This window comes from Thalassophryne amazonica, chromosome 7 (genome assembly GCF_902500255.1).
Source record: "Thalassophryne amazonica chromosome 7, fThaAma1.1, whole genome shotgun sequence".
In the NCBI taxonomy this organism is placed as follows: domain Eukaryota; kingdom Metazoa; phylum Chordata; class Actinopteri; order Batrachoidiformes; family Batrachoididae; genus Thalassophryne; species Thalassophryne amazonica.
The window spans coordinates 47,271,026-47,286,247 of record NC_047109.1 but is presented as its reverse complement, the minus strand read 5'-3'; the positions used below and the strand labels follow the sequence as shown (position 1 = coordinate 47,286,247).

Here is a 15,222-nt window from a genome sequence, read left to right as displayed (position 1 = left end):
GCTGTTCTTTTCTTCCATGTCAAAAATCTGTTCAAGCTGTATTTCACGTGGAAATAAAGCCTGCATGAATCTTCATAGTCTTGCTGGTATCAGAGCTCTTTTTGTATGTTTGCACTCTTTATCTGTAATTTATTCAGTTATTCATTTTAATTGTTCCGTTTCACATTTTCACCCCCAGCCATGTGCGACGAAAATAAGGAAGGAAGATGAAAGAAGCCAGAGCAGATTCTTGCCGCTTTGAGATTTAGGCACCGCTAACAATAAGTGTTTTTCCTTAATTTGTATAATTACAGAAATGTATTATCTCTCCACTTAGCAGTTTCCTCACAATAATAGAAATACTGTGGAAAGCTGCTGCATCCACTGTTGCTGTGTCACTAGGCAACAAGCAGTGTCCATGGAGACTTTGAGCAAAGTTGAATCTTTAACCTGTCTCACAGAGATTACAGGTGCTGCTTAATTAGACACATGTTCCGTGCATGTGTTGTTTTAAGCTTCAGGAGAAAAATGGAGAGAAAGACATTAAATTGCTTAACCATTGTATAGTATTGTATAGTTTGGACTGGTTAAAAAAAAGGCTTGATGCTAGTAGACCTGTTTCTTGGATGAGAACATGCAGCTCCACCTTTTGGGATAAATTAGCTCCTGCAATGCCCCCACATCCTCTGTTCCCAAATTCAGAAATGCTGCTGCCCACTATGAAATTTGAAAATCTTCTGAGGCCCAAAGTGTCCCCAACTACAATAGGACACATGTTACAGTAGGTCAGGAATGTTAAAAACTAAGTCATGGGATTTAATTCGGATTATGTTTTTAAAATGAGAATGAGACTTGGAGAGCACCTACTCTACCTCCGCCAACAAATGTAACGCACCTGTTCTTTGATTGTAGCACCTATTTTTTAAACCTTTGGCAAGGATATTATCATTTCAGTGTTGTTTCTGTGTTGGTATCTTTACCTGTTAGCAGAATTATGCAAAAATTACTGAACCAGTTTTCTTGAAATTTGGTGGAATGGTGGGGAGTGGGCCAAGCACAAAAACATTACCTTTTGGAAAACAGATCCTATATGACAGAGCAAATCCAGGATTTCCCCCACTCCTTACCTTCAAACATTGCAAAAAAGGGCATTTTTAGATTACAAAGAAACAGAGAGAGAGAAATGCTCGATTATAACCAATATTTTGGGGAATTTTCAACTATATTATAAAATTGAAAATCATTCTTTTCTTTTTTTTTTTTTTTTTTTTGAGAGAGAAGCAATTTCACAATACAATGTAAAAAAAATGGGGGCTGTGAGGATAAATATTTTGAAAGATTCCTACTACCTAATTTCCTGTGTGAACGTGATAGTATTTTCATATTGTTTTGCTTTAAATCTCGTTTTACTAGAAAATGGAAACAGTTTTTCCCTTTTTTTTTTTTCTTTTTTTTTTAAGTGAAGCTCTTGTACATTCACCTGCCTGGTTTGAACTGTTGTCCTGCAGTATATCAGCCAAACTTGTCCATGTTTCCTTCACTAAGGCACTGGTTTAGGATGGTGAACGTCACCAGAGGAATGCAGCCACTTTGCCATCTAGTGGATGAAAATTATACAGTTTTTATGCTTTTGTGTTCCTCCATACTACTATATTCGAAGCTGCAAGAAGGCTGTCTTTCCGCCTAAATGTGGTTATAGTTGGCTCTACAGCTAATGAATGGGTTGTGCTGTGTGGGGGTGGATTTATTTTTACCATAAAATAAGCTCCCTATGGTTAGATGCTAGAAGAGGACTAATAAGAGCAGCAGGATAATTGTTTGCAAGAGGCCATAGGGGGCTTAAAGCCTAAGTGGCTGCAAATAGAAAGATCAATGAACAGATCAATAAAGATGAATCATCTCCCTGAATCCCAAAGGTAAAGTCTCTCAAGGGTCTGCAAAAATGCCGTCCCTGGTAAAATGTTGCTCCATTCAGTGTGAGTGTAAAAGTACACCTACACCCCATTTGACCTAGTTATTCTGCAAACTGAACCCACTTTTTTTAGAGCAGGGCAGAATCCTCCAGTAAACTGATACTTATCAAGCTACATGACTTTATTTTTTGTGTGGTCTGCTTTTTCGTAGGTCTGCAACCTGACGACTGGGCACTACTATGAGTTTCGAGTGTTTGCAGCCAATATGGTTGGAGTTGGGAAACCCTCTGAGGCTAGTGATGCTTTCCTGTGTGAGAAATGGACGATGCCAGAACCAGGTGAAAAATAACACACGTTAACACACGTCTTCATTGTGCAAAACAGTTTTTAGTCTGTTGCAGTTATGTATAGTTTGGAGTTACATGTTGAAGATCCTTAAGTCTTAAAATTTACTATACATCTAGAAACGTCATGCTATAAGCAAAATTTGGGCTTGAAACAGCTTATTTAAAAATTGCCTTTGGTATGTCCAGCACAGTCTCGTGTTTGTTTGTTTGTTTGTTTGTTTGTTTTTCATGATACATCACAAAATGCATCACATTTTTGTGACACGGTCAACTTTCAGTCGTTATTTATCAGAGCTGGTAGTAAGTCACCATCAAGTCACTCTCAAATCATGAATCAGCAAGTCCCAAGTCAAGTCTCAAGTCATAATGACCACCAGTTGTTTGCAAGCTCACTTGAGAGTTGACTTGGGACTTGCAGATTGATGACTTCACAGTGACTTACTCCCACCTCTTTTATTTGTTATGCCAACCATAACCGTAACCCCAACACACCCAACATTTTGTGATACCATCGCAAAATACTTTCATGATATGTTGCGAAATGTGTTACATTTTTGTGACAAAATCACTTTCCGTGATGCCATCACAAACTGGCGTGAGATTGGGTTGGATATGTCACAGATGTCAATGTCTGAGTGATTTGTGATTGTGGTGTGTTTTTGGCTACATATTTTAATGTGTTTATCAGATCCCTGGTGCCCTACATACAGTAAGATTTCTGAAAAGGTGTAGAATAGAGCTGCAATGATGAATTGACTGCCAAATTAATTGCCAACTACATTCACGGTCTCATCTTTTACATCCAAATTCTTTGATTCCAGCTTCTGAAATGTGAATATTTTTGTGATTTCTTTACTACTTTCTTTCTTCCTATCTGACAATAATCTAAATATCTTTGGATTGTGGACAAAACAAGACATCTGAGGATGTCATTTCTGACTTTGGGAAACACTGAAATTTTTCACCAATTTCTGACATTTTATGGACTAAACAACTGATTTAGACTGAGTATTAACAACATCATCCTCTTTAAAAAAAAAAAATCTGTTTTATAAATGCATTGTTTTCCACATTGTCCAAAATTTCATAAGAATGAAGTCTTTTTCACACTCTGTTTGATAAAGTTTTAAATTCAAAGGTACTCTCTAGAGCTGCTTTAAGATATATAAAAATAATTGCTGTACAGTTTGTTTAAATATTCGCTAAACTGTTGAAAAATGCCCAAAGGCTCTTCTTCTTGGGTTATTTTTTTATTTTCTACTTACTTTTTATAATCGCTATTTCATCTCATCTTCTCCCTCACCCTCACTGGCAACATCACAAGCTATGAATATTAAAATATAATCTTGTCCCCTTTCCCAGTTGACTGTGCTTATACTTTCATGTTAATCTGAATATTTGGCTGTGATTGGTCTGATCAAATTTGTCATGTAGAATATTAATCTAATCGTGGTCATAAGAAAGTCCAATTTCAGCCAAATGCAAAGGATTGTGCAACCTTCAGCAGTGTATTGTGGGAATAAAAGTAGTGTAAGTCCTTCCTTTTTGGAATGAGGATGTGAATCAGGCCCAAAAATCTGCAGTGGGAGACTGGTTTTACTAACCTTACATCCCAAATGAAGCACTCAGACCCCTTCAAAAATATAGTTTTTCAACACTTGTCTCCAGAATGGAGAGAGCTGGAAAACAGAAGCTGCATGTTTTCGTATAGATGTGGAAAATCGAGCTTTTGGATGCGGTACATGCCAGCGTATACATTATGGAACAGCTCAGTTCTGGCACCATCATGGAGCTGCAGTAGTGTCTACGGGATGTGCACCAGAAATGGTGCCACAGCAGCCAGTTTGTCTGATTCCCTTTAGTTCTAATTGGTGCCTCTCAGCGCTGTCTGTGTAGGTGACAGAGACTCTCTCAATCAGTACCTTACTCTGTTCTGTTTTTGTTGGTAGTCAATCAGTGTTGCACAGTTGTTAAATTGCCTGTCCACATGCATGTTTACAGTCGACACCCTAATATGCATTATTTTGTATACAAGTAATGCTTAGAGTGCAATGGTAAGAATATTTGCAAGAGTTGCAAGCTGGAGCATTCCATCTTCTAACAAATGATCTGGCCTTTTTGCTGTTGGACCTGTAAGTCATCACTTTTGCTTCATTGCAATGTCGCTGATGCGCTTGCTGAATGTCTGGCTGTGTTATTGAACTTGACAAATTGCTAATTTATAATCACAAGCAAACTAGGTCAGTTTTGATCAAAGTTTTGCTGGTCAATAATTTGAGGTGATGTTTGCACATTTGTTATAGCCCCTACACACATAGTACGAATAAGTACAAATCATGGTGAATCATGGCAGAACAGCTCGTACCACAAAAACATCGAGCCGACGGGCAGGGGTGAACGATCCCACTGCGACACGCACACGTGTGATACATATGCAGGCCATATGTGTGTTGCTTTTTGCAAAGCCACACTTAGACAAATTTCACATCCAGCTCGAAAGTGATCGTCTGCTGACTGTTTTTGTGTTAACAGCATGAATGGCACCACATTTTCTAAGTGCCAAGCGAGTGGTGTTAGATGTTCGTGTGTGTCACCTGGAATTTGGCCGACACCTGCTGTGAGAGGGATCGAATGGGCTCTCACAGGGCACACTCTGTCTTTCAGCTGCTGGTGTGTGCAAATAATTGTAGCAACAGGTGTATGAGGCGTTAGATGCAGCTCCAGTTTTACATGTATTGCATACAATTCCTGCTTCGTGCGCAATTCAGCCACATTTATACTATGTGTGAAGGGGCCCTAAGCATGGCCATACACGACACGATGATGTGGTCCAATTCTGCTCGATCATAAATGCAACAACATAATGCGTATGTACATTATAAGATAACCACAGAATTACAGCAAAAGCATTATGGTGTTTGCCCCAGTAGTTCGTTCCATGCAGTGAAGAAAGAGAGTGAACGCTCTGCAAATATTTGTTTCCATCTGTGGCCTAAGCAGAGCTCCAGAGTAGTACAGAGAAAAAATTATATATATTGAAGAATAAGTTCCAACATTTGAATAGTGTATCTTCTGCGCCAAGCTGAGCACACCCAAATTGTTCTGCTGAGGCAGCTCACACCACAGTGGTTTTTATGACTGTGTTTAAAAGAATTACCCCAAGAGCAAATCATATGTTGTCTTGCTTTAAATACGGTCACAAATATAATGCAGAAAAGCCCCAAATGGACTTGTGCTGTACACATCAGTATATGGTCCTATGAGTTATATTTGGTTGTCTCACCTATAGTTTCTGTTATAGACTGTTGCCTGTTCTGTCAGCCTTGTTTTGTGCTTTCTGTTCCATCTAGTTAAAAAGGCCGTAGCAGATGGTCTGCTTGAGGTTTCTTTCTGTAAAATAACACAATTTTAGCAAGATCTGACGTGTATAGCACTTTGAGGTGACTTACTACAACGCCCTACAAAAGTATTAGAACACTTGGTATTTCACACATTTTAATTTGTTTATGTCATTTAAAATAGAAAAAAATTAAAAAAAATAAAAAATTCTGAACTTATCTTCCTTAAACTCAAACTGAAAGCAAATCTCTATAACCTGATATAAATGAATTAAAAATATTAAAACCAAGATGATGGGTTGCATAAGTAATGGGCCACTTTGGTATAATCCCTCTAAATGATCAGTTTTATTGTCAGTTTTCCTCAAACAAGTCCGTAGATTCATTTCCAAGTCACTGAATATGTCTTGGACTTTATTTATAGAATTATGAAGAAATACAAACAGTATCGCACTGTTATGGTTAGAGGTCCAGACGGCACCAGACCGGTACAGATGATGAACTCAAATGCTGGGACCAAGGAACAGAACTGGTTGTGAACGAAAATATATTTATTTACATTAAGACAGACAGACAGTTCACTGAATGCTTAAAACAGGAATGTTCACAGTTCTGGAAATAATATTCACAGTCTAGGAAATAAGGTTTGCTGTTCAGGAATCATTCACAGTTCATGAATATGTTCAGAGGTCAAAGGTCAGGTGCTGCACGTCTTGTGATGCATTTCCAATTAAGCAGGATTTGGAAATAGTTCTTGGTACTAGTTCTTGGAACAGTTCAAGGAGCCAGTTCTTGGAAACAGTTCTTAGTCATGCACAGTCACAAACAGGGGCAGGGTGAGAACGGGATCTCACAGAACATGAAGGAACTTAACTAACGCGTGGCAGAGCTACGTACTCTGTAGCTGAGAGCCAGAGAGTTCCAAAGTGACGTCGTGCAGAAAGTGGCGTGGGAGCCAGGAACGTCTGCGACAAGGAAGCCACGCAGGAGAATGTCTGAAAACACAAAAAAAACATCAGCAAGCTTGAATACAGAAATTAGCGTTGACCTGATTACCTTGGAATGAGCTACAGAGAGCTCAGACGTCAAAGCGCATGGAAGCGGCAGGAAAGACCAGGTCAAGGTCATGGAAGCTTCACGATCAGGATGCAATGCAAGAATCTGGTAGTCAATGAGCTCAGCAGCTCGGAGTTGAAAAACAGTTCTTTCTCAAAGCGCGGTGATGCTCAGAGTTGTAATTTTACAAGTAACAATTAAACAACTCGAAGCCGTGCATTATACAGTTTGAATGCACGACGCGAAGTCTAAAACACCATGATGCGAAGCGGAGTGGTGTTACTCCGCGAAGTACCATGGTCCCACACAGTTAACTTAACTTTAACTTCAAAGTTAAGTTAACTTTTATCGTGTTCTCTTCTTCTTTCCCGTCTTCAATCTTGTCCAGTTCATCCAATGTTAAATCTTTATGCCGTTGCTTTTGCTGTTCTTCTTGTTTGCTCTCCTCCTCTTCCCATTCCTCAAACATTTTATTTTGGCCAAAAATATAAAAATATTAACTCGCTGAACTACGTGTGCGTATACATGAAAATAATGCACGCCAGTTAGACATGGAATTCTTACTGACCATGGTATAAAGACATTTTTTTGCTTTTTCTCTTTCTGAGGACGACTTGACGTAAAAAAAAAAAAAAAAAAACGGTAATAAAACTCTTACCTGTCAGTCTGATCGTGTTTTCTGCATAAATAAATGTTATCCATTCTTCTGCTCAAACAGCAAGCCAGGGGTGAATCCATGCGGGAAGAGAACGTGGGCTGGGGGGGAGGTGGCTCATCATAACAGCCCTAGATTAAAGGTCCACTTTTGAACACATTTTTTCATGCTATTAATAATACTACTACTACTACTACTACTAATAATAATAATAATAATAATAATAATAATAATAATAACAATTTCAACAACTAAAATGTTTAGAAAGAATTTAAATGTTAGAATTTAAAGGTTAAATTTATAAACAATTTTACCATTGCAGTGCTGTCATTAGTTAAATATAAGGTCAAGAAAAATGTCTTTATTTTTTCTAGAAAAAGCATTTATGTTCACTGAAGTCAAGAAAGGGTGGCTATAAAGTGAGTGTTGGCAAAATGGGTTATTTTCATCTTGCGGTGGCAAGAAGGTGTTGTCAACAGCTGCTGAAAGTAACTAATATAGTAACTAGTAATCTAACTTACATACTTTTAAAATTGAGTAATCAGTAAAGTAACTAAGTTACTTTGTCAAGGAGTAATCAGTAATTATTTTTTCAAAGTAACTGTGGCAACACTGATAACATGAGATACAAAATGCAAAACATCCTTGTCGTCACATTACCGGCGACGCAGTGACTTAGTGGTTAGCACTGATGCCTCACAGCACGAAGGTTGTGGGATCACTTCCCAGCCTTTCTATGTGGAGTCTGCATGTTCTCCCTGTGTCTGTGTGGGTTTCCTCCGAGTGCTTTGGTTTCCTCCCACAATCAAAACAAACATGCTTATTTTCTCTGCCCCTGACTAAGGCAGCATCTATACATCCAGAGTTGGTCCCCGGTTGCTGGACTCTGACTGGCCACTGCTCCCGAGTGGTTGGATTGTGTCTAACTGTAATTAGGATGGGTTAAATGCAGAGGACAAATTTCATTGTATATATGTACAGTGACAATAAAGGCTATATTATATTACATTACATGGGTCACATGATGATAATAAAAGTGCAGATGTGGTTGTATCCATAAAATTATGCACTACTGAAGATGAAATTCTGAATTATATATATAATGTATATATGAGACTGCAATGAACCCTTAACAAAAAATAGTACTGATAAGTATATAAAAAGTAAACTGGAAGTATACTTGAAACATACTTGCATGTACTACTTTTTGGTAAGGAAAACCATAAGAGGTTACTCATGACACATTACTTTGTCAATGCTAGTTAATTGTTTATCAGTGAATTATCACTCTAAATACGCAACCCTTCCAACATCACTGAATAAAACAAGCTGATCTGTTCCAGCATTAATAAAGTAGGTGTTCCGCACCAGATGCAGAATTATTAATGTTCATAATAACATAACTGATCAGTGTTCAGCTGTTGTTTTGGCGTGTTAATAATGTTCATAAATGTCTGTGATTAAATGTAGAAGCACCGTAAGAAGGGAGTTAAACAGGATAACAAACTGATTTTTCAACATAGGACTCTGTATCTTTTAGTGCCATTTTAGTCGCCCCAGATTGGGTAATTTAAGTGAAACCATTAAAGAGAACCTGTCATTCTGCAACAAAGGATGTGTCAAAATGCAGAAGCAGACAAAAAGGTGCCTATAAATATTTCATACCATTAAAGTAGTGGTCAGCAGGAAGAGATCAGATGTTTGTACCATAGGAGAAATAATAGCATATCGCAGGGTTTTTTGTTTGTTTGTTTGTTTGTTTGTTTGTTTGTATTTTTCCTTCATGTTTTCCTGTATTGGAGTGTCAGTAATTGCATAGCAGGAGGAAACAGAAATCATTATATGTGACTTGTTGTGTAATATTGCCTCTGCTGGTTCTGCTGATGTGTCCTTCAGCCAGCAAGAATCTTTTAGCAGTCATAGTGACACCATGTCTGGAAATGTGCTCTGACCTCACTGAGAGATGGCAGGAGAAAAATCATTTTGGCTTCAGGAATCAGGAAAGTGTTACATGAAGTGGACATTATTATCACAAACACACACTGGATGAGTCATACAAACACACACACACACACAGCCATTGTGATCCGCGGTCTCTCAGTAGGCAGTCGTACCCAGCAGTGCCAGCCCGACTTCTGTCTGCTTCTTATGATATTAATATTGAAAATGGAGAGAACCTCTCTCCCACATGTCACATTTAAAGAGCAGCTCATTAATCTTGGCAAATGAGCTTTCCTCTGTGTCATTAATAATTTAAAAATTACCAAAAATCATTAAGCAAATTAACTACCACATGTGGGCATGACATCTAAAGGGGTAGATTAAGCAAAGTCACTGCTCTACTTTGACTTTACTCTTACTTTTGCTTCATTTCATCATGAGAGAGACTTGTAGGTTCAGTCCAGTCAGATCAAGATTGCTTTTTTTAATCCAGATGAGGTAATCACACTGTAAAAAAAAAAACACCACACTCTATTCAGACCAGATTAAAAAATGTGGAATCAGGTTGTAGTTACATTGTAAAAAATTACTTGATTACATGTGGATGATGAAAATATGTTAATCTTAAAATTATGGAACCTTCTGCAGTATATTCAGTGCTATTAGCGCATTAAATAATAGCGAAATCTCTGCTTATGTAGTCACTAGAGGTCAATCTTCAACCAACAGTCTGGCTTGTTGTTTTTTAAGACTAATTGTGTTGCTTTCAAGTAGCACATTGGTTGTGCCCCAGTTCAGTGGCTGCCCTCTTCTGAGACTGTATTAGTTTAGGTGATGGTTTAGGCGAGTCTTAATGTATACTGAACAACAAAAGAAATGCAAGTTTTTCGACAAGCAGAAACCACAGAGTCAACCACAGAGGTGCAGATTATAAATAGTGAGTTTCATAGTCACAGAACATGAGTTTGCACACAAACATGACCATGATGTCATGCTCGGCCCTGATCATGATGTTGGTTCTGTTTTTCCCCTTTCTTTTGTCCACCTTTTGCTCCTGCTTTGTTTTATTAGTTGTTTATTTTCTTCATGTGTTTATCCTAGGTTCTATTGTACATTGCCACTTTGTTTCTTTGTCTCTTGTTTTACTTCAGCCACAGTTCAGTTCTAGTCTAGTTTGTTCTGCCGGTTTTCATTGTTTATCATTTAGTTATCATCTGTTTATTTTTGCTGTTCTCATTGGTTTTGCTCTGTCACCTTGTTTCTTTGTTACTGTATACTTTAGCCATCTTTCTAGTTTTCTCCAGCCAGTTTGTGTTTGTATTATTGATCATTAGTTTATCACTGGTTTATTTTCTCGTTTGTGTTATCAGTTACGCGGTCATGTCGGATTTTGTTGTTTTGTTTGTTTGTTTGTTTTTCTGTTGTTTGTTTAACCACTTGTTTCCTAGTCAGTTCCGGTGTAGTTTTACTTTAGTGTTTATTTCTCATTTATTCTGGTTAGTTCTCATGTCCATGCCTGATCCTAAGTTCCTGTTCATAGTAGTATTCTATTTAGCTGAGTTCATAGTTCCCTGTATTTCCTCACGCCCATCTGATTATGCTCTCACTTCACATCATTGCACCTGCCTCATGTCTTTGTCTCTCACTTTGCTCTGTCTGCTTTGTGTTTTGATTCACTCACACTCCCTGCACCTGCCCTAGTATCTTTATTCCTTACATCACTCCTTCCTCTCTATCTTGCACTGTGTTTAATCTTTGTCCGCTAGCCATGCCCCCTTTCTAGACTGCTCCACACGTGCACCTCGTTAACATCACCTGTTCCTCGTTTCACACCCTGATTAGTCCACCAGCATTTAAACCCTCACAGTCTCACAGTTCCCTGCCAGACTGTCGTCTTTTGTACACTTTTCAGCGTCCGTTCACAGTCCTGATTTTTGCCTTGCCGTGCTCCAATTTCTGCTCTGTACTCCTCGACTATGCCTCTCTCCCAGATGTCTGTGTTTGCTTGTGCCACTGAACCCTGCTCGTCCATGACTGCGTATCTGCCGGACCCTGTTTGTACCGTTGCTTCGCTGACTGATCACATGCGTACCATACCAAAGCCTCGAATAAAGACCATGATTTCTCTCACAATTAGGAATTGTGATTTTGTTCAGGTATGAGGGGCCTATAAAAGCAAATGATAAAATACTAAATACGAGGTCTGTCGTCAAATCAGGACCTTCAGCGTGCACTGGCGCGGTTTGCAGCCGAGTGTGAGGCATCTGGGATGAAAATCAGCACCTCCAAATCCGAGGCCATGGTTCTCGACCAGAAAAAGGTGCTTTGCCCTCTTCAGGTCGGTGGAGTGTCCTTGCCTCAAGTGGAGTAGTTTAAGTATCTTGGGGTCTTATTCACGAGTGAGGGACAGATGGAGCGTGAGATCGATAGATGGATCGGTGCAGCATCTGCAGTGATGTGGTCGCTGTATCGGACCGTCGTGGTGAAGAGAGAGCTGAGTAGGGGGGCAAAGCTCTCGATTTACCAATCGATCTACGTTCCGATCCTCACCTATGGTCATGAGATTTGGCTCATGACCGAAAAAATGAGATCGCGGGTACAAGCGGCCGAGATGAGTTTCCTCCGCAGGGTGGCTGGGCGCTCCCTTAGAGATAGGGTGAGGAGCTTGGTCACTCGGGAGGAGCTCGGAGTCGAGCCGCTGCTCCTCCACGTCGAAAGGAGTCAGTTGAGGTGGCTCGGGCATCTTTTCCGGATGCCCCCTGGACGCCTCGCTGGAGAGGTCTTCTGGGCACGTTCCATTGGGAGGAGGCCCTGGGGAAGATCCAGGACACGCTGGAAGGATTACATCTCTCGGCTAGCTTGGGAACGCCTTGGGGTTCCCCCGGAGGAGCTGGGGGAGGTGTGTGTGGATTGGGAGGTCTGGGCGGCTTTGCTTGAGCTGCTGCCCCCGCGACCCGACTCCGGCTAAAGCGGAAGAAAATGGATGGATGGATGGATGGATGGCCCTTTTTATTTTTTGCGAAAACCATATGGATTTGAATCACATGTGATTGCATCAGCCAAGCTTGAACCTTCGTGCGCATGCGTGAGTTTTTTCACGCCTGTCGGTTGCATCATTCACCTGTGAGCAGGCTTTGTGTGAGCAGTGGTCCACCCCTCTCATCGGAATTTTATTGCGAATAAATGTCTGAAAGATTTGGAGCTTTGCTGCATCAATTTTTTTCCAGAAACTGTGAGAGACCTCCAGGTGGACACCGTTCGGAAAATTAATATGGCTTTCAGGGACGATTTTGTGGGGATTACACAGATTAAGGAGTGTTACTGCTGCTTTAAGGACGGCCCACAACTGCTCCCAGCGCCGATTGACAGGCTCACACCCCACTGAAACAACCAGATCATTTCCAACGTGAAGGCTTTGTTGATCCGGGACGTCGTCTGATTTTCACAAAAAGGCAGAAGGCATGGACATCAGCACTTTTTCGGCACATTCCACTGTTACAGGAGTTTTTTTCCTGGAAAGAAAAGCGGATGGACGCGCCACGGAACAGTTCATTACACGGCACAAAACCACCTCCATGTTGGTCTCACAGGATGGCTTTCAGATGGATTTCAGACGGCTGTCGGTTGCTTTTCAGTCGTGTGATTATCCGAGAAATTGAGCATGAGCTGGACATGCCCCAACATGTCCTGTGAGGCTTCATCACGGCGTTGCTTTGCACCATGCGGCTCCACCGCGACGCGCGGAACTCCTCCGCACATCTGTCTCAATGTGCCGAAAAAGTGCTGATGTCCACGTCTTTTCACAATTCCTGTGCTAGTCAGACGACATGCCGGAACAAGACAGCGTCCAGTTTAGAAATGAAAGGCACATTCCACTGTTACAGGAGTTTTTGTCATGGAAAGAGGAGCGGAGGTCCACCTGGAGGTCTCTCACAGTTTCTGGAAAAAAAATTGATGCCGCAAAGCTCCAACTCGTTCAGACATTTATTCGCAATAAAAATCCAACGAGAGGGGTGGACCACTGCTCACACAAAGCCTGCTCACAGGCGAATGACGCAACCGACAGGCGTGAAAAAACTCACGCATGCGCACGAAGGTTCAAGCTTGGCTGATGCAATTACACGTGATTCAAATCCATATGGTTTTTGAAAAAAATAAAAAGGTCCGATACTTTTCTAACAGACCTCATATTCAATTGAATATAGGTTGAGGATTTGCCAATCATTGTATTCTGTTTTTATTTTTATTTTACACAATGTCCCAACTTCATTGGAATTTGGGTTGTAATTTGCTTAGAGAAAAAGACATAATTTTCAGATTGAAAGAGATATGTTTTGAGATACTTTGTTTTGCTTTGGTCCTTTCTGTATGGAGTTTGCATGTTCTCCCCATGTTTGAGGAAGAAGAAGGGCCTTTATTGTCATTGTACATACACACATACACACAACGATATTTGTCCTCTGCATTTAACCCATCCATATTACAGTTAGACACGATGGAACCACTCGGCAGCGTGCAGCTGAAATCCAGCATCCGTGGACCAACGCCAGATATGGAGATGCTGACTTGGTCAGGGGCAGGAAGGAGCAGACCCTAAATAAGCATGTTTTTGATTGTGGGAAGAAATCAAAGCACATGGAGGAAACCCACACAGACACAGGGAGAACAAGCAAACTCCACACAAAAAAAGAAGAAAGCAATCCCACAACCTTCTTGCTATGAAGCATCAGTGCTAACCACCAAGCCATGTGTGTGTATTCTCTCTGGGTGCTCCGTCTTCCTACTTCCACAGACATGTAGGTTAGGTGACGTAGTGACTGTAGGTGTGAGTGAGAATGTGACCGTTTGTCTGTCTCTGTATGTGGCAGTGAGATGAACTGGTTGCCTGTCCAGGGTGGACCCCACCTCTCATCCAATGACCACTGAGACAGGTTACAGCTCCCTCGTGAGCCTTAAGTAAAATATGCAGGGTTCATTTTAATTGAACGAATGTAGTGGTGTCTATTTTTTTTTTTTTTAGTAAGATGTGGTTCATTTTCAATAATTGAGTTCAAAATAATCCAAAAGCATTCTTATTACATTACTTACTTTGTAATCTGTGGGATTATGTTACTATTTTCAAAAATGGCCATGTAATTTTTATTTAGTAACTGATTACATTTTAAAGCAATTTGACTAAACTCTGCACACAGCAGGGTCCTTCGTAGGGACGTCTTGAGCCAATTGAAGTCATCAGAATTTGGCCCGATCATGGCTCTTTTTTTTTTCTTTTTTTTTTGATTGATTGATTAGTGCAGTTGTATGTAAAAGTTTGGGCACCCCTGATCATTTTCATAATTTTCCTTTATAAATCATTGGTTGTCTGGATCAGAAATTTCAGTTAAATATATCATATAGCAGATGAACACACTGATATTTTTTTATAGGATTTACAGAAAGCGTGGAATAATTATATAAACAAAATTAGGCAGGTGCATAAATATGGGCACCCTAACAGAAAAAATACATCAATATTTAGTAGATCCTCCTTTTGTAGAAATGACAGCCTCTAAACACTTCCTATTGCTTCCAATGAGAGTCTGGATTTTGGTTGAAGGTATTTTGGACCATTCTTTACAAAACATCTCAGGTTTGTTGGTTTCCGACCATGGACAGCCCGCTTAACATCACACCACAGATTTTCAATAATATTCAGGTCTGCGGACTGAGATGGCCATTCCAGAACATTGTACTTGTTCCTTTGCATGAATGGCGAGTAGATTTTGAGCAGTGTTTGACTTGAAAAAAAAAAATCCAGCCCTGGCGCAACTTCAACTTTGTCACTGATTCTTGCTCATTGTTCTCAAGAAGCTGCTGATATTGACTGGAATCCATGTGACCCTCAACTTTAACAAGATTCCCAGTACCTTCACTGGCCACACAGCCAAACAGCATGATGGAACCACCTCCAAATTTTACTGTAGGTAGCAAGTGTTTTTTCTTGGAATGCTGCG

General features: G+C 40.2%; 1 protein-coding gene across 1 annotated transcript in view; it reads left to right on the top strand.

The window, feature by feature from the left end:
- myom3 (myomesin 3) overlaps positions 1-15,222 on the top strand; it is a 362,966-nt gene that overhangs the window by 281,663 nt on the left and 66,081 nt on the right. The window contains exon 19 of the mRNA XM_034174111.1: positions 2,104-2,230. Coding sequence (XP_034030002.1) covers positions 2,104-2,230 — 127 coding nt within the window. The remainder of the gene's footprint in view (positions 1-2,103; positions 2,231-15,222) is intronic.